Source organism: Sapajus apella, unplaced genomic scaffold, assembly GCF_009761245.1.
Source record: "Sapajus apella isolate SASKATOON/1434 unplaced genomic scaffold, GSC_monkey_1.0 scaffold16, whole genome shotgun sequence".
Classification (NCBI taxonomy): domain Eukaryota; kingdom Metazoa; phylum Chordata; class Mammalia; order Primates; family Cebidae; genus Sapajus; species Sapajus apella.
Genome location: NW_022436956.1, coordinates 27178227 through 27202611, shown reverse-complemented (window position 1 = coordinate 27202611; position 24385 = coordinate 27178227). Strand labels below are relative to the sequence as shown.

At 41.1% G+C, this 24385-nt stretch overlaps 1 protein-coding gene across 3 annotated transcripts in view; it reads right to left on the bottom strand.

Moving 5' to 3' along the window:
• SLC35F2 (solute carrier family 35 member F2) overlaps positions 1 to 24385 on the bottom strand; it is a 76366-nt gene that overhangs the window by 30064 nt on the left and 21917 nt on the right. For 2 of the 3 annotated variants that reach the window (XR_004270960.1, XM_032285686.1), the window contains exons 2-3: positions 6584 to 6759; positions 2999 to 3126 (exon numbers count right to left, since the gene is read on the bottom strand). Coding sequence is in view for 1 of the 3 variants with exons in the window: in XM_032285686.1 (XP_032141577.1) it covers positions 2999 to 3126; positions 6584 to 6759 (304 nt within the window). In the remaining 2 variants the exon portion in view is untranslated. Of the gene's footprint in view, positions 1 to 2998; positions 3127 to 6583; positions 6760 to 13524; positions 13530 to 24385 lie in introns of those variants that run through there. The other variant, XR_004270961.1, reaches the window with a different exon arrangement.

Sequence of the window (24385 nt, the reverse complement as noted above, 5' to 3'; positions counted from 1 at the left end):
TTATCCTTGTGTCTTAAAATCAAACTTAAATGTGCTCTATCTTTAACAATTTTTGTTGGGCATTGAGGGAGCTGCCTATGTACATCGTGGTCAGAGCTCCAGAGACCTCAGGCCCCAGCCACACGCTGTCCAGCTAGCTGTGTGGTCCTCAGCCAGTCACTCTCCAAGTCAAAATATAAAAAGATGACACCAAATGATCTCACAGTTTCCCTCCGACCCTAACATTCCATGACGTCTCATCTGATACCTGTCACCTTCAGTCACGTGAACCTTCGTTTCAAAATGTATTCTTGGTGGCCAGGCACGGTGGCTCACGCCTGTAATACCAGGACTATGGGAAGTCAAGGCAGGAGGATCACTTGAGGTCAGGAGTTTGAGACCATCCTGGCCAACATGGCAAAACCTCATTATCTACTCAAAATACAAAAAGAAAAAAAAAAAAAAATCAGCCAGGCATGGTGTCACATGCCTGTAATCACAGCTACTCATAGAAGGCTGAGGCACCAGAATCGCTTGAGCCTGGGAGGCGGAGGCTGCGGTAAGCCAAGATCGTGCCACTGCACTCCAGCTGGGTAACAGAGTGAGACTCCGTCTTGGGGAAAAAAAAAAAAAAAAAAAAAAAGCCAGGCATGGTGGCACATGCCTATAATCCCAGCTGCTCAGGAGGCTGAGGCAGGAGAATCACTTGAACCTGGAAGGTGGAAGTTGCGGTGAGCCAAGATTGTGCCACTGTACTCCAGCCTGGGCAACAGAGCAATACTTATTTTTTCATTTAAAAAAAGAAAAAAGATATTCTTGATGATAGATGTCTTCTCTGATACCTTCAGTTCTAGGAGTATCAATTTATTTTTAGAAAATTATTGTACAGTCACAGTAAGCAGGGTACTAAGTAAAACCCTGGGACATGGGTATAACAGTAAGTTAGACCATATTAGAGGTACAATAGAGTTCAGAAGAGAAAATGAAAATTGAATCAGGCTTAGACAATGAGCGGAGCAGGTTTCCAAAAGGACTGCCTACTAGGAAGAACAGAGCAGCACAGGAGAGAAGGGGCGGGCCATGTGCGGGAAATGGGCTGATGTGGCAGTAAAGTGGGAAGGGACATGAGCAGAAACCTAGGCCACAGGATGGCAATGGCCACATTATGATCTTCACGTGCACTACCCCTGACTGTTGTAATTACAGAACCTTCTAAGGAATCTTTAAGAAAAAGCTTCAAAGGTCACCTAATCCAAATTTCCATCCCTTTGGACTACCCAGGCCAGAGGCTGACTCAGGTAGAGATCCAGCCTGAATCATTCCTGTGACAACCATCTCTGCTGCTGGAGAAAACATGAATTGTTCCATGCCTTTTTTATAACATATTCCTTGCCAGGACCATAAGTGCATGACTTTTGGCAACCAAATGCTTAGGTGTTTCTAAGAGGCTAGCATGAAAGAAATTGCTTTCAATTTCTTTGAAACTGAAAAAACGGCATGAACTTCAGTCACAGATATCCAACTGTAAGTGTGAACTGTGGGTAGGCCTTGCATCATTTCAAGACTTTTAATCATCATTAGTCAGAGATCAAAGTTCCTGAGAATTGTAATCAAGTAATTAAAAAGTATGTGAGATTATGAGAGTAGATGTGACTAGAAAACGCCATTTGCTGCATACTTACATATACTTCATTAACCAATGCCAAAAGTACACTTACTCCTATTAGTGATAAACTTCATTCTCTAGGTAACTGCTGGGTTTAATTTTTATGAAATTTTAGGTTCTTTGTGTGCCTCCTATGGTGTCTGTTTTAATAAATCATTTCCTGTCTCAGCTTTTTAACCAATACTGGTCAAAATCCAAGAGGTTTGCTGAGAACAATGCTGAGCACAATGTTACAGAAAAGAAAGTATTTAATAAAATACATTCTGGTAATAACATTTAATATAGGTTCACATTAGAAAAATACTGAGTTCTCATCAATCTTTTTTTTTTTTTTTTTTTTTTTTATTAAGACAGGGTTTCACCATATTGGTCAGGCTATTCTCGAACTCCTGACCTCAGGTGATCGTCCTGCCTCAGCCTCCCAAAGTGCTGGGATTACAGGCATGAGCCACCGTGCCTGGCTAATCCTTAACTTTTCCATGCGAAATAAGTCTAATTTCAATTTTTCCAGGCCCTAAAATTTGGAGTCAAATAAGAACATCTCTGTATGTTGTATAATGAGAAAGGGATACATCAAAAAGTTATAAACTTCAAATCCCACTTCTGATAGACACATATTTTTATTACTTAAAAAAATGAAAAATAAGTTATAAACTTACTAAACTGTGACATCTAAATCTGGCATTGGAGTCTATCTCGCTTTCACTTCCATTTATAAAACATTTTGTAGTTAGTAATGGTGAGTCAGTGTTACAAGACACATCCCATAGTTTGCTCACATTAAGACAACTGAAATCAGTTGTGTTCAACTTTACAAAGTTGAAAAGCACTGCAATGTAAGAACATTTTTTTTTCAATGTAGCAAGAATAAACCTAACAAAGAAATAGGGATGGGAGTTTTAACTCTGGCTAAAACTCTCCCCAAAATGTCTAATAGGTTTCTTCCTATGGTTCCTTTGCCATGAATATCTACTATGCTTGCAAAGCTCCAACTTTCCTATAGAACAAAGGTATGTCCACATTCATATGCCATGCTTGAGCAGCATATAAAACACAACGCATGTCAATACCACAGCATCAACTGCCAAGTAAATATTTATGCATATTTTGGTAGGAACTGTTCTAATCTGCCATTGCATTAGCAGTTTGGGGGCTGCTTAGCTTGTATACATTTTCACTAATTCTACGAAACATTACTCCTTAGAGCATATGCTTCACTAGAAAACAGCATCCACCTGTGTTTAGGTTTTCTTCAAGTGAACAGGTTTTCGATAAAATTAGGTCAACACATATGACTTCGTGTTCTCCTTTTGAAGGTATAAAGTCCAAAGTGGTCAGAGGGCTGCCTCTTACCTGGACACTGGTTAGAGTTGTGTACTGGTAGGCTCTGACAATCACGTAATTAGCTTCCACATCTGCTAGCCCCAGCAGGATGTACTTCCACCATTTTCTTTTCAAGATTACTAAAAGGTTATCACTGCCTGGTTGAAAGAAATCTGGGTTAGTACATGTTACTCGCAAATGATACCATACATGTTGATTTGAATATCAAAGAGTAGAAGCAAGAGTTTCTTGTGTCTTTCCCTCTTTTTTTCATTCATTCCTTCGTTCTTTCCTTTTTTTTTTTTTTTTGACAAGGTCTCACTCTGTTGCCCAGGCTGGAGTGCAGCGGGGCAATCTAGGCTCACTGCAACCTCTGCCTCCTGGGTTCAAGCCATTCTCCCACCTCAGCCTCCTGAGTAGCTGGGACCACAGGCATACACCACCATCCCAAGCTAATTATTTTTGTATTTTTAGCAGAGATGGGGTCTCACCACGTTGATCAGGCTTGTCTTCACCTTCTGAGCTCATGCAGTCTGCTTGCCTCGGCCTCTCAAAGTGCTGGGATTACGGGCATGAGCCACCACACCTGGCTATTGTGTATTTCTAATGTGTCCCCTCCTAGTTCCCATTCTTCATAACCCAAACTCCCGTAACAGCTCACCAAAGTTAGATATTTTTCTAATATGAGACCCTAGTTAAAGTGTCATCATAGACCAAGTGTTCAACAAAAGCACCAGAATGAAACTCAGAGAAAAGTGGTTAAATCCCCTTTCCTAGCTGGGCATGATGGTGTGCACCTGTAACCCAACCTACTTAGGAGGTTGAGGTGAGGGTGGAGGACAGCTGGAACCTGGGAGTTCAAGACCAGCTGGGCTTACATAGTGAGACTCCACCTTCTCAGGAAAAACAAGGGGGAGGGCAGGGCAGGAGGAGAGCATTAAGGAAAAGAGTTAACACATGCTGGACTTAATACCTACGTGATAGGTTGACAGCTGCAGCAAACCACCATGGCACATGTTTACCTATGTAACAAACTGGCACATTTTTTACCCTGGAATTTTTTAATTTTTAATTTTTTTTTTTTTTTGAGACAGAGTCTCACTCTGTCACCCGGGCTGGAGTGCAATGGCGCACTCTTGGCTCACCGCAACCTCCGCCTCCCAGGTTCAAGCAATTCTCCTGCCTCAGCCTCACAAGTAGCTGGGATTACAAGTGCATGCCACCATGCCTGGCTAATTTTTGTATTTTTAAGTAGAGACGGCAATTCACCATGTTGGTCAGGCTGGTCTCGAACCCCTGACCTCATGATCCGCTCACCTCACCCTTCCAAAGTGCTGGGATTATAGGTGTGAGCCACTGCGCCCAGCTAAAAATTTAATTTTTTTAAAAATTCCTTTCCTATTGTAACAGAAATAAAAAATATCTGGACATGGGCTTGAATGTTGACATTTCTGACAAGCCACAGACTATCCTAGGAAATGAAATGTTTTCCTAGAAATTAATTGGTTATTTAACTTGTATTCATGGGCTTCTTCAAAGGAAACTCTGCATGTGATCGTTCTTTTGGAGGGGATGTGCTTTCAAGTGAAAATTAGGTCCGTGATAAGCTTGAGAAGAGGCTCAGTGGCACACTGAAGAAACACCTTTTATTCCCCCAGATTATATTTATTCAAATTAATTGGATTCACTACTTTGGAGAATCTAGCAGCACAGGAGATGCAGAGTTGGCACATATATGAGAAGGCTTTATGGCAGGATAACTTGCAAATAAATAAAAGTAGTGAGAATCATAACCAAATAATTATCAGTAAAATCCAGTTAGCAGGAACATCTTGAAAACACAGAATGAGGCCAGGCACGGTGGCTCACACCTGTAATCTCAGCACTTTGAGAGGCTGAGGAGAGAAGATCACCTGAGGTCAGAAGTTCCAGACCAGCCTGGCCAACATAGAGAAACCCCGCTTCTAGTAAAAATACAAAAATTAGCCAGGTGTGGTGGCACATGCCTGTAATTGCTTGAACCCAGGAGGCAGAGGTTGTAGTGAGCCAAGATCATGCCACTGCACTATGCTCCAGCCTGGGTGACACAGCAAGCCTCTGCCTCAAAAAAAAAAAAAAATAACACAAAAACACACACGAAAAAATTGAAGCTGTAGCTACCAGGAGTTTGTGGGGCGGGAAGGAGGAATGAATAGGTGGAGTGGAGGGATTTGAGGGGAGTAGAGCTGTTCTGTTTGATGCTGTCATGGTAAATGTATGCCATTATACATTTGTCTAAACCCATAGAATGCACAGGACCAAGAGTGAACCCTAATGTAAATTACTGACTTTGGTTAATAATAATGTATCTGGCTCGACCCAGTGGTTCACATCTGTAATTTCAGCACTTTGGGAAGCCAAGGTGGGAGGGCTGCTTGAGCTCAGGAATTCTAGGTCAGCCTGGGCAACATGGTAAAATCCTGTCTCTACAAAAAGTACAAAAATTAGCTGGGCACAGTGGCTCATGCCTATAATCCCAGCACATTGGGAGGCTTCAGGAAGTGGATCACTTGAGGTCAGGAGCATGGTTAAGACCCCGTCTGCGTTAAAAATACAACAGTTAGCCGGGCATGGCGGTGCACACCTGTAGTCCCAGCTACTCAGGAGGCTGAGGCACAAGAATCACTTAAACCCAGCAGGTGGAGGTTGCAGTAAGCCAAGATTGTGCCACTGTACTCCAGCCTGGTGACACAGTGAGACTGTTTAAAAAAAAAAGAAAGAAAAAACAGAGACCTGATCTATACATGCAACTGATACTCCATTTAGCATCTTTATTTAGTTGGAAATAAATATTTTGGAGAGTAAGGTTCTTGCCTTTAAGTGTTTTTAATATCGACTTAATATTTTGAAATCTTTCTAAAATTGTGGGGGGAACCTAACTTGTAATGACATTTACATTTTTTAAGCTGGGCCCAATGGCTCATGCCTGTATTCGTAACACTTTGGGAGGTCAAGGTGGGCAGATCACTTGAGCCCAAGAGTTAGAGACCAGCTGGGGCAGCATGGCAAAACCCATCTCTCTCTCTATTTTTTTTTTTTTTTTTTTTAAAGATGGGGTTTCACCATGATGGCCAGGCTGGTCTTGAACTCCCGACCCTCAGGTGATCCACCCACCTTGGCCTCCCAAAGTGCTAGGATTACAGGCGTGAGCCACCACGCCCGGTGGCAAAACCCATCTCTACAAAAAAAAAAAAAAAAAAAAAAAAAAAGCAAAAAGTAGGCAGGTATGGTGGCACACGCCTGTAGTCCCAGCTAATCAGGGAAGCTGAGGTGAGTGAATCACTTGAGCCTGGGAGGTCAAGGCCGCGGTCAGCGGAGATTGCACTACTGCACTGCAGCCTGGGTGACAGAGTAAGACCCTGTCACAAAAACAAACCAACAACAACAAAAACCCACACTTTTTTGACAACTTCTCTGTTACAAACAGTATGGTGCTACTTATTTTAATCAACAATTTCAGAGACTTATACATAAGTCTCTAGTCACTACTTTCACAGAATTTAGAGGCGTCATACTTTTCTAGTAATTTTTATGAAGATTATTTTGTTGAAAAGGTAATTTCCACATTTGACATACCTGATCGAAATGCCAGCATCACTGTATAAATTAGGAACAGCAAGCAATAATTGATAAAACTCTGAAGCATGGGGGTGTTCACTTTGTATCTTTCTGCCAAATACTGGCTAGTGATAGCTGTCCCACATATACACAAGGACAACATCTGACCCAGAGCAATTGTTTTCAAAATATGCCTAGAAAATAAGGGAAGAAATCAGAATAGCTTGCAAATAAGTTATACCTTACTTATACACACACACACACACACACACACACACAGCCAAACACAAAGAGAAATGCTAAGTATTCCAGGTGGTTATTTCATTTTATGAAATAAAAATTATGTTGGATATTGAAGAACTACATTTTTATCTTCTTTTATCTTTCTGATCTCCATTCCCATAAAGGCATATTCTCCCACTTCACTGAACATCTGTTTAGAGATTATTTTGATTACTCAGGTATGACATATACTTTGTAAAGCGTGTGTGTATGTGACTTTTTTTTTTTTTTTTTTTTTGAGATAAGGTCTTGTTCTATTGCTTAGGCTACAGTGCCATGGTGCAATCGTGGTTTTCTGTACCCTTGACCTCCCAGACTCGAGCAATCCTCCCACTTCAGCCTCCCAAATAACTGGAACTACAGGCACATGCCACCACGGCTAATTTTTTTTTTTTCTTTTTCATAGAAATGGAGTTTCACTATGTTGCTCAGGCTGGTCTCAAACTTCTAGGCTCAAGGGGTCCTCCCAGCTCAGCCTCCCTAAGTGCTATAATTTCAAGTGTGAGCCACCAAAAATGTCCTCTCTTCCCTGGAAGAAAGTCTCAGAATTGCAGAACCCTGGCACTAACCCACTTTAATCAAGGCGAGTGGGGCCCAGAAGAGAGTAGTGTTTTGCCTAAGATCACACAGGAGCAGAGTTAATGCCCAAATTTCCTGGCCATTCAACATCTGCTATCCCTCCTATAGCACAAAGTCTTGGGATATCAGGTGGGTCATCCCTCACAGTTGGTATCTTCCTACCTTCTATATCTCTTTCTTCTTCTCCTCCTTCCCCTCCTCCTTCTCTTCCCTCCTTTATCTCTCCATTATGATTTTATAACAGAGTTTATATTAGAAAACCCCTGCAGGCTGGGAGTGGTGGCTTACACCTGTAATCCCAACACTTTGGGAGGCTGAGGCGGACAGATCACTTAAGGTCAGGAGTTCAAAACCACCCTGACCAACATGGCGAAACCCTGTCTCTACTAAAAATATAAAAATTAGCCGGGCATGGTGGCAGGTGCCTGTAATCCCAGCTACTCAAGAGGCTTAGACAGGAGAATCACTTGAACGTGGGAGGTAGAGGTCGCAGTGAGCAGGAGATTGCACCACTGCACTCCAGCCTGGGCGACAGAGCAAGACTCCATCTCAAAACAAAACAAAAAGCCCTTCTTCAAAGCATCCCTGCACCTCACCTTGCTGTCAGGAAAGAAGCCTGACCTGATCTCTTCCCAGTAGTTACACTGCTTCCCTGAACATCATGGGGGAGCTGGATGTCGAAAGTACCAGGCACAGAAACTCTAACCAAGTGGCTGATAACCTAATCAAATTGAGAACATTTTTCACGTCCCATAATGGACTTGAAAGCAATTATAAATCTGAAATTAGTGAGAATAAAAAGTGTGGAAGCATTAAGCCCTCTACACAAATTGACAAAATTCCTACAGTAAGCTCATATCTGCATTCTAAAATAGCACAATTAAGCAAGCTGTCCTCCAACTATAAAGTATAACCATCTTCTAAAAAAAGGAGAGTCACAAATTGAGTATGGAGATTTAAAGTTACAGGAATGCACTTCTCTTGGCTCCAAATCATAATGACCTCATCTATAATAGAAGAGTAAGAGAGCAAGAGTGAGAGAGAGAAGCTGGTGGGGGTGGGTGGGAGGAAATTGAACAAAGGAAGAAAGAAGACAAAAACACTCAGATTTACAGAGAAAAACACTGAATGCCTCAAAACAATGTTTTTTACTTATAGCTCCAATTCATGTTTGTATAAATTTGTACAAAGTCCTGGTTCATGTGAATTCTGAACAGAGGAACTCTATACCATAACAAAACCTGTTCCTGTCTAAGTGAAGTTGACAGAAGAAACATGCATCTGACCTTGGGATATATCCTGTCACAGTTTTTCTAACGGAACCTCCACTAAAATGAACTTCAATGGCAGGATATGATCCAACTCCAAGACAAATTTCCCCAAGGCGGCTTCACACTGGGGGAGCCTGGCTACCAGAATACACAGCAAACAAGAGTTATGGATCACTGAGGGCCGGGGTGGACAAACAGGTAGAAGATGGGCTGGGTAAGGCCACTTCCAACCACATTACTGTTAGGATCTATTTTATAACTTTAAGAATTTAAGGAATGAGGCTGGGCACAGTGGCTCACGCCTGTAATCCCAACACTTTGGGAGGCTGAGGCAGGTGGATCGCTTGAGGTCAGGAGTTCGAGACCAGCCTGTCCAACATGGTAAAACCTCATGTTTTTTGTAAACATACAAAAAAATTTAACCTGGTGTGATGGTGCATGCCTATAATTCCAGCTACTCAGAAGGCTGAGGCAGGAGAATTGCTTGAACCTGGGAGGCGGAGGTGCAGATTATGCCACTGCACGGCAGCCTGGGTGACAAAGCAAAACTCTGTCTCAAAAAAAAAAGAATTTAAGGAATGAAAGAAGAAAAGATCATGAGAAGTTTTATTTCCCTCCTTCTTTCTTCTAGGAAACCCAAAAGTCTACATCTTAACATCTCTTCCCTTCCAAAGTACATACTTATGCACTTACTTGCTTTCCAATGAAAATATGCTTTTATTCATATATTCAGTCAGTAAGCTCCTCAGTCATGTATTCACCAAAGTGCAATGGTTGTTAATATGTGCCCAGCACAAGGAATTTAGAATTAAGACTCACCTATTTTCTAGTCCCAGACCCTCTTTCTTCTCCCCAAAATAGATCAGGAAGCTCCACTGTGTGCCCCCACAAAATATTACACCCTTCTGTCATAGCACCCAGCACACCACTTATCGCTGTTCTTTCCCCAGAACTCTAAGCTCCAGGAGGAAAGGGACATGATATTCTCCATTATTAATAGTGCCTGGCAAATAGGGTATTTGCTATTGTTGAACAACCTCAGGAGTTTTCAGTGAGGTGAGGAGTCAGAAAGACCTCACAACACAAAACCACAATAAAATGAGAAAGGGTTAAAATAAGAGTTGTGCATGCCACCAAGGGGGAGGAAAGGTCAAGACATCCTGGAGAAGGTTCGTGGAGGATCAAAAACAATTGCATACATGAAAGGTATTTTGGGAAGACTGAAGAATGGAGGAAAGGCCTAATACAAGTTTTTGCCTAATTCAAACACTAGTTTTACATTATATATATGAGACACAATGATGGGATGCATTCATTTCATTAGCTCTTCTTCATTTGCAATTTCAAATTAGGCAGTCCTCTACCTGATTATATATTTTAAAAAATCACTGGGCTTTAAAAATAATACTGATACCAAGACCCCAGCCCAAAGCAATTGGATCAGATTCTCAAGGGGTAGATCCAAATATCAGCCTATTTTAAGTCTCCTAGATGAGTCTAAGACACAATCAGGGAAGCAAACCACTAAATTACTCTTTCCTTTTCATTTGAAGAAAAAAAGAATTCCAAATGATGGATAAGAGGCATTGTTTGAATGCAAATCATGTATTTCCTTCACTTTATGTCTCAATAAATCTTTGCTGCTAGGTTCCATGTTGTCAGTTAAAGCAGGATTTCATATTAGTGCTAAGATTCCTATGGAACATAGCTATTTGGAGATTTTAAAATCCATTACATCTTCCACCTGTAAATACCTGATAATAACTTCCACCTGTCAATACCTGGTAAGAATTTTATAGACATACTGAATAATAACAGTATGTCCATAAAAATCCTATTATGAACCCAAAAAGAAATATTCATTTAGACCAAGTTCTCACACTCTGCACATAAGCTACCAAGTTTCTATTCCTAAAGCATTTTAAATTCTATTGGAAGCAAGCTTAGAAATAAATTATAAGTAGTTTTTGACCAGGCACTGTGTCTCACATCTGTAATTCCAGCACTTTGGGAAGCAGAGACTGGTGGATCACTTGAGGCCGCGAGTTTGAGACCAGCTTGGCCAACATGGCAAAACCCCATCTCTACTAAAAATACAAAAATTAGCCAGGTATGGTAGCATGTGCCTTTAGTCCCAGCCACTCAGGAGGTTGAAGCATGAGAATTGCTTGAACCCGGGAGGCAGAGGTTGCAGTGAGCCAAGACGGAGCCACCGCAATCCAGCCTGGGCAACACATGACTGTCTCAAAAAAGAAAAAAGGGAATGAAAGAAGGGAGGAAGGGAGGGAGCGAGGGAGGGAACGAGGGGGGGAGGGAGGGAGAGAGGGAGGGAGACATTACAAGTAGCTTTACATAGTGAGTAGCAGCCAAGATGAACTGTTTTCTTTCCATCTCCACATTCCTATGATTCAAAAGTTTAGCTATTAATATATCATTTAATTCTAGTAAGCATAAGTAGCTTGCAGTTTTGAAGAACCCACATTCTGATAGTCACATTCAAAACTCAAAGTAGCTAAAAAAGCCAAATTTTAAAAAATAGAAACTGTAGTGGCATATATTATCACCTCAAAAAGAAGACAAGTAGAAGAAAGGATATCAGTGTTTTCTTTTTGCTCACTGGATTATGTCTTACTCGGAATAGGTGCTCAGTAAATGTTTATTAAGTTAACAAATAAACGCCACATTTATTACAGTGGCATCATGTTAAAATGCAAATTAGATAAGACTGTAGACAAGAGCCCTCAAAAGTGAACTCAATGAATGTGACAGTAGAAAAAATACAAGCTCCAGAGTTAGAGAAGACTGGGGTCTGGATTTAAATTTGAAACATGAAAAAAGAGAAGAGAAACAGGTACAGGCAAGTGAAAACAATGGTTCACACCATGTCTTGTTCTGGAAAAGGCCAGTAGAGAGTACAGTTTGGATGTGGCCGTCAGGAAAAGATTATTCCTTCTGGACGCAGTAGGAAGAATCCTATTCTTGCAAGGTGTGGTGGCTCATGCCTGTAATTCCAGCACTTTGGGAGGCCAAGGCAGACGGATCATTTGAGGTTGGGAGTTTGAGACCAGCCTGACCAACATGGTGAAATTCCATTTCTATTAAAAACACAAAAAATTAGCCAGGCATGGTGGCATGTACCTGTAATCAATCCCAGCTATTCAGGAGGTTGAGGCAGGAGAATCGCCTGAACGTGAGAGGAGGCGGTTGCAATGAGATCATGCCATTGCACTCCAGCTTGGGCAACAAGAGCTAAACTCCATCTCAAAAATAAATAAATAAATAAATAAACCTAGTCTTTGAATCAGAAGATCTAACTCTATTCTTTATTAGTGTTAAGTAGTTCTCTTATATATATATATATTTTAGGGAGTGTAATACCACCTTTATGGGCTTAAGGCTTAATTGGTATAACCTATAAAAGTACCTAGCACATCCAACCACCTGAGACACTCAGTGAATTTTATTTCCTTCCTTTCTCTGGCTCACCCAGCCTTTTGGTAACCTCTTGACAATAGCTGTGTATTCTGTATATGCACCATCCAATACAGTAGCCCCTACCCATATGCAGCTACTGAGAGCCTGAAATATGGCTAATGTGAATGAGAAATTAGAGGTTTAATGTTTTTTCATTTCAACTTAAATAAAATAGCCATATATGGCGAATGGCTACCAAATTAGACAGTGAAGCAAGGGATCAGCATTGTACAACACTATATATGTTACAATGATGGAAATGTTTGAAAAGTAGCTCTTGAGCACTTGAAATGTGGCTAGTATAAATGAGAAACTGAATTTTTCATTTTATTCTATTTTAATTCATTTTCATTTAAACAACCGCATGTGGCTGAGGGTCACGTACTGAAGAACACAGCTCTAGCCTAGTGCTTCTCAAACTTTCATGTGAGATGAATCATCTAAGACTCTTGTTAAATTGCAGCTTCTCATTCAGTATAGGTTTGGAGAGAGGCCCGAGATTGTGCATTTCTTTTTTTTTTTTCTTTTTTATTTTTTGAGACTGAGTCTTACTCTGTCGTCCAGGCTGGAGTGCGGTCGTACGATCTCAGATCATGCAATCTCTGACTCCCAGGTTCAAGCAATTCTTTTGCCTCAGCCTCGTGAATAGCTGGGATTACAGGGGTGCGCCACCATGCCCAGCTAATTTTTGAATTTTTAGTAGAGATGGGGTTTCACCATGTTGGTCAGGCTGATCTTGAACTCCTGACCTCATGATCTGCCCACTTTGGCCTCCCAAAGTGCTGGGATTATAAGCATGAGCCCCGCACCCGGCCTGAGATTTACCACTTCTAACAAGCTGTCAGGAGGTACTTACGCTGCTGGTCCATGGACCAGACTTTGAGTAGCAAGGGTCTAGAGCAATGCTTCTGATTCTAAGATCTCTCAACTTTTAGGAATCCGTGGAATAAGTGAATGCAGTCCATGGGCTGTTAAAGATCTGTTTTTGGCACTTCAGAAACTTAATAGTACTCTGACTGTTGCTGGTAAGAGTGCAAAATAATAAATCTCTATTTCAGTAGAGGAGTTTAGGGGTGCTGATTTAATAACTTCTAGCAATTTTATCTCTAGGGATCTACCCCAAGGCAACTACGTATGGCAAAGATACAAAAAGGTGTATCTACAAAGCTATTCATTGCAGCACTATTTATGCTAGCAAAATACTAAAGGAAAAAACTAAAATGTCTAACAATGGGAGACTAGCTGAATAAACACAGAGGAGTACTGTACAACTATAAAAAGCAAGGCACAGCCGGACGCGGTGGCTCAAACCTGTAAGCCCAGCACTTTGGGAGGCCAAGGGGGGTGGATCACGAGGTGAAGAGATCAAGACGACCATCCTGGCCAACACGGTGAAACTCCGTCTCTACTAAAAACACAAAAATTAGCTGGGCGTGGTGGCGTGCACCTGTAGTCCCAGCTACTCGGGAGGCTGAGACAGGAGAATTGCTTGAACCTGCGAGGCGGAGGTTGCAGTGAGCCGAGATTGTGCCCTTGCACTACAGCCTGGTGCCTAGAGAGAGTGAGACTCTGTCTCAAAAAAAAAAAAAAAAAAAAAAAAGCAAGGCACATATTTCCATGCACTGTTATAAAGTGATTGCCAGGTATACCATTTCAAAAAAGAAGAAGCAAATGTGGAGAAAAGTGGGTATGGAATGCAAATATTTATCTATAATTTGTTAATTTTTTTATTTTATTTTTTATTTTTAAAGACGGGGTTTCACCCTGTTAGCCAGGCTGGTCTTGAACTCCTGACCTCAGGTGATCCCCCCGCCTCGCCCTCCCAAAATGCTGAGATTACAGGCGTGAGCCACCGAGCCCGGCCCATAATTTGTTAATTTCTTAAAAGAAAAGATAAAACCTTTTTTTTTGTTTTGAGACAGGGTTTTCCTTTTGTTGCCCAGTCTGGGGTGAAAATGGCGCGATCTTGGCTCACCGCAACCTTGGCCTGCCAGGTTCAAGCAATTCTCCTGCCTCATCCTCCTAAGTAGCTAAGATTCCAGGCACGTGCCACCATGCCCAGCTAATTTTGTATTTTGAGTAAAGACGGGGTTTCTCCATATTGGTCAGGTTGGTCTCAAACTCCTGACCTCAGCTGATCCGCCAGCCTCAGCCTCCCAAAGTGCTGGGATTACAGGCATGAGCCACCACGCCTAGCCAAACAAAATGTTTTACAAGTTGTGTATAGGGCATGAGAGGAATCAAAGTAAAAGATGTATGTCTGAGGCCGGGCATGGTGGCTCACGCCTGTAATCCCAGCACTTTGGGAGGCCAAGGCGGGCAGATCACGAGGTCAAGAGATCGAGACCATCCTGACCAACATGATGAAACCCCGTCTCTACTAAAATATACAAAAATTCGCTGGGCATGGTGGCAAACGCCTGTAGTCCCAGCTACTCGGGAGGCTGAGGCAGGAGAATTGCTTGAACCTGGGAGGCAGAGGTTGCAGTGAGCCAAGATTGTGCCACTGCACTCTAGCCTGGCACATGGCAACAGAGCAAAACTCTGTCTCCAAAAAAAAAAAAAAAAAAAAAGATATATGTCTGAATATTCCTTATTTTATAGATTTGCCTTTGAGGCCATGTAAATACATTACATAACTTATAATTATGTAAAACAAAAATTAGATTTTAAAAAGCCACATCTAAAATAAACAAAATTTAAACTTGATGTTTTAAAAGTTGGTAGCAAAACCAAACAGACAGGAATTATTTCAAGGGACTTTAAAACATACTAATTTGACAGTACACTTCTACTGTGTACTGTCTTTTTGATACCATAGGATCAAAAAGAACTATACAATAGCTTAAACTGTTTGGAAATAGTGTTGATGTTATTTTGGGATTATGTACAAATATTGTGGAATACAGCAAATAAATTATATTGATGGGAACCCCTTTAGACTCGTCTGGTTTTGAATGCTGTGTCCCCCCACAAAAAAAGAAATTATATTGATGTATTAATTTGGGCTATAGGAAAAAGAAGATGAAGCTGTAAGATTGAAGGTGCTGAGTTAATAACCCTATAGTTTTGAACTTTATTGAAAAGTACAATTGACTCATGAGTACTTTGTAGTATGTCATGAGTATTTTCATAATATACACACATATATCCTATCTCATTCCCCTAAAAAACTCTGAAACAATGACTAATCTATTAATTATGAACACCCCTAGTGCCTAGATAATGGCAAGTAAACCCTACCTCCCACTAAAAAGAACTAGGAGCCGGGCGCGGTGGCTCACGACTGGAATCCCAGCACTCTTCTAGGCCAAGGTGGGTGGATCACTTGAGCTCAGGAGTTCAAGACTAGCCTGGCCAACATGGCAAAACCCTGTCTCTGTTAAAAATACAAAAATTAGCTGGGTATGGTAGCACACCCATAATCCCAGCTACTTAGGAAGCGGAGGCAGGAAAATCACTTAAACCCAGGAAACAGAGGTTGCTGTGAGCCGAGATTGCATCACTGCACTCCAGCAACAGAGTGAGACTCCATCTCAAAATAAATAAATAAAAATAAAAAAAAGAACTAGGGCTTTTTGGAGAATGGCTGATTTCAGACCTGGGGCAGGAAATGTACAAAATAAGCCTGGAACATCCTGTCACACTAAATAACAAGAACATTAAAGATTAAATCTATGACAAAAATTAATTCTTAGCATTGGGAAGAGTAACTGCAATGGACTGAAACACCTCAAATGTTTAAATCCATGAGTTAATAGAAATACTAAAAAAAATTTTTTTAAACTTGCTGGTCTTCTTTGGAGGATGCTAGGAAATGAACTTATTATTTTGAAGACTGGTGAATAAAAGAAAAGAATCAATATTTATCCTGCCCTTTTTATACAAATTATACCTCAGGGTAATCGAAGAGTTGAGGAAGAGGAGTTTGTCCTTGTAGAAACAGTCTGTATAATAAAGGAAGATGAGATGACAAAATATCACTTTAGGAGCCCTAATAAAATAAGGGATCTAGGCCAGGCGTGGTGGCTCACGCTTGTAATCCTAGCACTTTGGGAGGCCGAGGTGGGTGGATCACCTAAGGTCAGGAGTTCAAGACCAGCCTGGCCATCATGTTGAAACCCCATCTTTAAAAAAAAAAAAAAAAAAAAAAAAAAAGGATCTAGACAATAAACATCAATAGCTCCTAACATAATAAAAAAGAAAGAGACAAAGAAACATTATATGTCTTCTGCTATGATTTGAATATCTGTCCCTCTAAAACTCATGCTGGAACTTAATCCCAGCAGGGCACAGTGGCTCATGTCTATAATCCCAGCACTCTGAGAGGCAGCTTACTTGATGCCAGGAGTTTGAGACCAGCCTGGCCAACATGGTGAAACCTGTCTCTAGTAAAACTACAAAAAATTAACCAGCATGGTGGCATATGCCTGTAGTCCCAGCTACTCGGGAGGCTGAGGCAGGAGAATTGCTTGAACCTGACAGGTGGGGCTGTAGTGAGCCAAGATGGCACCATTGTACTCCAGCCTGGGCAACAACAGCAAAACTCCATCTTTAAAAAAAAAACAAAAAAAAAAAACCCTATTTGGCCAGGCGTGGTGGCTCACCCATAATCCCAGCACTTTGGGAGTCTGAGGCAGGCTGATCACCTGGTCAACATAGTGAAACCCCATCTCTACTAAAAATTCAAAAATTAGCCAGGCATGGTGGCAGGCGCCTGTGATCCCAGCTACTTGGGAGGCTGAAGCAGGAGAATCATTTGAACGCAGGAGGCAGAGGCTGCAGTGAGCAGAGATTGCACCACTGCACTCCAGCCTGGGTGACAAAGTAAGCCTCACCCTTCTTGCCTTGTGATACCTTCCAACATGCTATGACACAGCACAAGGCCCTCACCAGATGTCAAACAGATGCAGCTGCCCAATCTTTGGCCTTCCCAGCCTCTAGAACTAACTATATGAAATAAACTTCTCTTCTGTATAAATTTCCAGTCTTGGATATTTTTATAGCAACAGAAAACAAACTAAGACATCTCCTGTTGGTAATACATAATACTTATGAAATCTCACCAAAAAAAATAGGACTGCAGAGTTTTTAACCTGGGGCACATGGACCAGGTCCATGAAAACATTCTAGGATCTATGAACTTGAATAGGAAAAAAAAAAAAATATATATATATATATATATATATCTCCTCATTTTCAGTAACACTGAACTAAAATTTAACAATCCCTTCAATTATAAACATAGGCAACAAATGAGTGGTGCTAACAATACCTAAGACTTTGCTGCCAAAATAATTCACAAATATTTTCACTTCATATGGCAACTATAGCTAAAATTTCAAATAAAATTTATATTCATCACTACCCACAAATCATGGTAAGCCAGGCATGGTGGCTCACACCTGTAATCCCAGCACATTGGGAAGGCCAAAGCAGAAGGATCACCTAAGGCCACGAGTTGGAGACCAGCCTGGGCAAAATACCAAGACCTCATCTCTACAAAAAAAGAAAAAAAAGCTGGATATCATGATGCATGCTTGTAGTCCCAGCTACCTGGGAGGCTGAGGAGGCAGAATTGCTTCAACTGAGGAGTTTGAGGCTGCAGTGAGCTATGATGGTGCCACTGAATTCCAGCCTGTCCCAGAGCAAGACGCCATCCCTTAATAAAAAAATCATGGTAGTTAAAACCTCATTGTAATATTTTGTTATTTAGTAAATTTAAAAAAAAACAAGCCCCTATATTAACAGATATCCCAATTTGCTTTTTAATAATTTGACAACTAAATCTTTGCAATTGCTTTCCATTATAATCTTATATATTTATGCATTTAAAAACATTATCCTAAGAGGAAAATACTGTTAACTTATCAGAAAGACACAATCAACAAAAACCAAAATGTGGAAAACCACATGATAAATGAACTGTTTCTTTGAAGATAAACTGCAAGCAAAAAAAAAAAAAAAGAGAGAGAGGAAAATAAACCTACAGAGAGAAAAAGATATAAACACAACAACCCATTAAAATATATGGGTCTCCTTTGCATTGTGATTTGAACAAACTATTTTTTTAAATTACGAGATAAGAAAATTTTAATATGAACTGGATATTTTATTTTATTTATTTATTTTTAAAAACGGGGTTTCACCATTTTGGTCAGGCTGGTCTTGAACTCCCGACCTCAGGTGATCCGCCCGCCTTGGCCTCCAAAGTGCTTAGACTACGGATGTGGGCCACCACACCGGGCCAAACTGGATATTTTATATTAATTATTGTTAATTTTTTGATGGTATTACAATTGTTTTTAAGTTCTTATTTGTTAGAGATTAATGTTGATCTGTGCATGAAATTACATGATGCCTGAGATTTACTTTAAGATCATCCAGGAGGAAGAAAGTAGAGGTGTATAAATGAAACAAGAATGAACTGCTGATATTCATTGAAACTGAGTGATGGAGTCACAGTGGCTCACACCTGTAATTCTAGCACTTTGGGAGGCTGAGGTGGGAGGATCACTTGAAGCCAGGAGTTCAAGACCAGCCTGGCCAACATGGCAAAACCTTGTCTCTATTAAAAACACAAAAATTAGCTGGGCATGGTGGCACATGCCTGTAGCCCACTTGGGCAGCTGAGGCAGGGGGATCACTTGAGGCCAGGAGGCAGAGGTTGCAGTGATCCAGGAACACACCACTGCACTCCAGCCTGGGTGACAGAACGAGATTCCATCTAAAAAAAGAAGAAAGAGTGAGAGAGAGAAAGAAACAAACAAACAAACTGGGTTAACTGGGTTATCATCACAGTAAAGCATAGCCTCTACTTTTTTTTGAACGGTCCCATGAAACTTTTAAGTCAACAGAAACCCTACATGTACGCATGCCAAGGCTATTCAGACAAATCAAAATATCACATGTATTTGCTTTCAGCTCTAATTATATCAACCAAATGTGGTAGCAGTCATTTCTCTTGCTAATCAGAAGTTCTAGTGTCTGATTAGAGACACTAGAGAGAGAGAGAAAAGAGAGAGAGAGAAAAAAAAATAAGCTCATTATTACTTAACAAATGAGTTTTGGGGAAAGGGTGCCAAAATCTTTCAAAACATAAGACTCCTGGCAAAAAAAAATAATAATCAAAGGGGTTCATAAGGAAGAATGCCTGAAGACTGCTGATCTAATATAAAATGTCTCATGCTTTATTCTACTTATTATGTGTTTGGCTCCCCGGGCAGGTCACAAGCTCCTAAAAGGCAGAAAAAAATGTCATATTCATCTTCCTTTATACAGTATATGAATCAATATGGACTGGCAGAATTGCTGCAAACGTAAAAAAATGCCACCAGAGAAAGCTGACCTTTCTGAAACCTCTATTAGTTCAACTGGAACAAGTAGGAACAAACAGATTACAAGAAGAAATCAGTCTATAGTTTAACTTGGAAATGTGTCAACCCAAATGTGACCATCAGAAAGAATTCAACTTAAAAATAAAAATGTAAAATAAGTTGCAAAACTCATTGGAATGGGACAGATTGATAGTAATCTGCTCTGCTGGGCAGTATAAACTCTAGAAAAAGAGGAAACATGGCAATTATGACATTTTCTCCAGTCCCATACAGGAGCAAGAGTCTCCTGATTCATTAACTAGATAATCTATTTAAAAAAAAAAAAAAAAAAGAGACAGGGTCTCACTCTGTCCCCAACGCTGGAGTGCAGTGGTGCTATCATGGCTCACTGCAGCCTCAACCTCCTGGGCTCAAGTGATCCTCCCATCTCAGCCTACCAAGTAGCTGGGACTACAGAAACATGTCACCACACCCAGCTAATTTTTAAAATTTTTGTAGAGACGAGGCCTCACTATGTTGCCCAGGCTGGTCTCAAACTCCTGGCCTCAAAGGATCCTTATGCCTCTGCTTCCCACAGCACTGGGATTATAGGCGTGCGCCACCGCACCCAACCAACAAAACAATCTTTTTTTTTTCTTCCTGAGACAGAGTTTCACCCTTGTTGCCCAGGCTGAAATGCAATAGCGTGACTTCAGCTCACTGCAGCCTCCACCTCCTGGGTTCAAGCAATTCTCCTGCTTCAGCGTCACAAGTAGCTGGGATTACAGGCACGTGCCACTACACCCAGCTAATTTTGTATTTTTAGTAGAGAGAGGGTTTCACCAAATTGGCCAGGATGATCTCAATCTCCTGACCTCATGATCCACCTGCCTCGGACTCCCAAAGTGCTAGGATTACAGGCGTGAGCCACCACGTCTGGCCTGACAATCTTATCTGGTTATGAGGCAGATACAAAAGTATCTTCATGAAGTGAGGGGACATGTAATTTCTTTACCCTTGTTCTACATACACCAAGCAACGCTAGATCCTAAATTTCCCTGGTAGATTTTTCTTTTGAGATGGTCATCTTGTGACCATCTGTCAAAGTTAACAGTGACAATTCTCATTAAAAACTAGCACCTTTATTTTCAAGAATAAGTGTAAGTTTGAACAGCAAAAGCCGCTTTCTAGAGACTGGTCACTACCAAATGAACTGATCATGGTGTTCCAGACAAAGAGAACTGGAAAAATCTGGCAAAGAACAGGAATCAAGAGGTTCAGGTGTCAGCCTTCTTATCTACAGCTCTAGAAGTATGTGCATAAAGTTTTACCAAAACCACAGTCTGATTATTTAATGAAGCAATAAAGCAAGCTTTTCCAAAAATTACCCTATGAATTATAATACCAGTTACATTTTCTTATGGAGCAGGATATTTCTGAAATTGGCAAAATATTTTTTTCTGCTGATCTTCACCAAATGTCATACTGCATTTCTTAGACTAAAGGAGGGGGTGGGTGAGCTAATTTTGCAGTATTCTATAACAATACAACAGAAGTTTAGAGCAGAGCAAGCTTAGAGTGGGTCTAGATCCAGGAAGTAACCCACTGGGTTATGTCCAGTCACTTTAGTTGTAATTTAGAATATTTTCAATCAAGACAACTTCAACCTCTGGGCATTCCCAATTATGTTAGTTCCTGGAACGGGTTCATTCTGTTCTGAATCTTTGAGAACAAGAGAAGGCTTGGAGCCAAAAGATAGTAGTGGAAGGGTTAAGAAGTCAATGACTTGATGAATTGGTTGATGGATCTAATTGCCTGATTGACTAAACCTTAAAAGAACCAAATAATTTGGGTGGGATTGTGGACATTTTTTATTTTCTTTTTAATCTATTTTGTACATACTAGTTTTCAAACAATGAGAAATCTAATTACAGCCGAGTGCAGTGGCTGACACCTGTAATCCAGCACCTTGAGAGGCCAAGCAAGGTGGGCAGATTGCTGAAGCCCAAGAGTGCAAGACCAGCCTGAGCAACATGATCAAATGCCTCCTCTACAGGAAAAAATTCAAAAACTAGCTGGGCATGATAGCACGCACCTATAGTCCCAGCTATTCAGGAGGCTGAGGTGAAATAATCACCCGATCCTGGGGAGTTGAAGGCTGCAGTGAGCCATGATCATGCCACTGCACTCCAGCCTGGGTGACAGAGTGAGACCTTGTCTCAAAAAAAAAAAAAAAAAAAAAACCCTACATTCTTTCTTAAAAGAATCAAGAAAGTGAAGGGACTAGAAGAAAACACTAATTATAACATTGGAAGACTTCCCTTGACTTCTCATGTTTAATCCTCGTGCTAATTTGGATTTGCAGCTCACATTCCATCTTCTGTTTCTCTCCCAACCTTTTCCTCTGTAATCCTCTGTTGACAATTCAAGATTTCCAAACTGCTGACTTAAAGCTCCTTGGACTTGCCAGTGGGGCATCCATCATCATCAAGTATTCTTTATTTATTACATTCATGCTAATGGACCCTATCAAAATACCTTGTTCATATTTTTTATAGTGCCTCACAGTTTACGAAAAGTCTTCTATATCCTATTTTATTTTAGATCCATTTGCCAATGCTGTGTGGTCACAGATGAAGAAACTGAGGCTAAGAGAGGTGAAATGGGTTGCGTAACTGATGCTGTTCAAAAGTATCAGAATCAGCCGGGCGTGGTGGAGCACGCCTGTAATCCCAGCATTTTGGGAGGCCGAGGCAGGCAGATCACGAGGTCAAGAGATCGAGACCATCCTGACCAACATGATGAAACCCCGTCTCTACTAAAATATACAAAAATTAGCTGGGCATGGTGGCATGCGCCTGTAGTCCGCAGCTACTCGGGAGGCTGAGGCAGGAGAATTGCTTGAACCCAGGAGGCGGAGGTTACAGTGAGCCGAGATTGTGCCACTGCACTGCAGCCTCCTGGCGCCTGGAGACAGAGAAAGACTCTGTCTCCAAAAAAAAAAAAAAAAAAAAAAAAAAAAAAAAGTGTCAGAATCAAGTGCAAAATACAAACCTACTGGCACTAAGTAGAGTGCTTTTGCTAACCATGTTCCCTCCTACATGACTCTGTTAAAATAAATTCCAAATACAGGATGCATCCAAAAGTTGATGAAAATGAATGAAGCAGCCAGGCATGGTGGCTCACGCCTGTAATCCCAGCCCTTTGGGAGGCTGAAGTGGGTGGATCACCTGAGGTCAGGAGTTCGAGACCACCCTGGCCAACATGGTAAAACCCCATCTCTACTAGAAATACAAAATTTTCCAGGCATGGTGGCACATGCCTGTAATCCCAACTACTTGGGAGGCTGAGGCAGGAGAATCACTTGAACCCAGGAGATGGAGGTTGCAGTGAGCTGAGATCACACTATTGCACTCCAGCCTGGGCAACAAAAGTGAAACTCCATCTCAAAGAAAAAGAAAATGAATGAAGCTACAAAAACACAGACTAGATTTCCACAGCTGTAAAAATAGAGGCTAATGCCATTTTTCTCTATAAATACCCAACCTTTTCTCTGATCATTGAATATTACTCAAGTATTATATTTTCCATATATATATTTATTTATTTATTTATTTTTTTTTTTGAGAAGGAGTTTCACTCTTGTGACTCAGGCTGGAGTGCAATGGCGCGATCACCGTAACCTCCGCCTCCTGGGTTCAAGCAATTCTCCTGCCTCAGCCTCCCGAGTAGCTGGGACTACAGGCGTGCGCCACCAAGCCCAGCTAATTTTTGTATTTTTAGTAGAGACAGGGTTTCACCATGTTTACCAGGATGATCTCAATCTCTTGACCTCGTGATCCACCGGCCTTGGCCTCCCAAAGCGCTGGGATTATAGGCGTGAGCCACCACACCTGGCCTCCATATATTTTATAATAGATAACATACTGCATAATAACTACAGATTCAGTTATTAGAGAATTATATCTATTTTACATTTAACTTGGAATTTTGCATGCAAAAATATCCAAACACACTCCAATCATATTGTCCACGCTACTGACATATACGACTCCTGTAATACATGGCAACTGTAAACCATCATATCATCCCATAGCCAATAAGATAAAAGCTACCAATATCAAATCCTATAGAAAATGAGAGTTATGCAGAAAATCCAATGAATGCTAGTTAAAGAGGCCAACGTTCAATGCCTTAAAACATTAACATGAGGAGGGGGTGGGGAAATTAAAAAAAAAAAAAAACATTAACACACACACTCACATGCAAAAACAGAAAAGTGTGGGGCAGGAGCAAACAGCTGCTTTAGGTATTTGAAGGTAACTTCACCTACAGGCTGAACAGAGCACACCTGGTAAACCGCAGCCTTGTCTATGGGAGCTCATCTATCTCAGAAACAATAATGAAATCAGAGGTCATACCTGTGTCTTTTTTCAAGAGAAGCCTTTGCAGTGGCACACTACTTAAAGAGTTTTACCTAGAGACTGTAATGTGTGGGAATTTTCCTTGCCTGCTTAGTGGAAATAGTCCAAACCTGGAAGGCAACTTCAATAACCCACACTGACTTTTTTTTTTTTTTTTTTTTGAGACAGGGTCGGGTCTCACTCTTTCGCCCAAATTGGAACACAGTTGCACAATCAGGATCCACTGCAGCCTCAACCTCCTGGGCTCAAGTAGCTGGGACTACAGGTGTGCGTACACCACCATGCCCAGCTAAGTTTTTGTATTTTTAATAGAGACAGGGTTTCGTCATGTTGCCCACGCTGGCCTGGAACTCCCGGACTCAAGTGATCTGCCTGCCTCAGCCTCCCAAACACAATGACTCTTATTACCATCTCCTTAATGGTCCTCAATTCAATTCAGCACTTTTTTTAGATCCTAATACTTTGTCAGGCTAT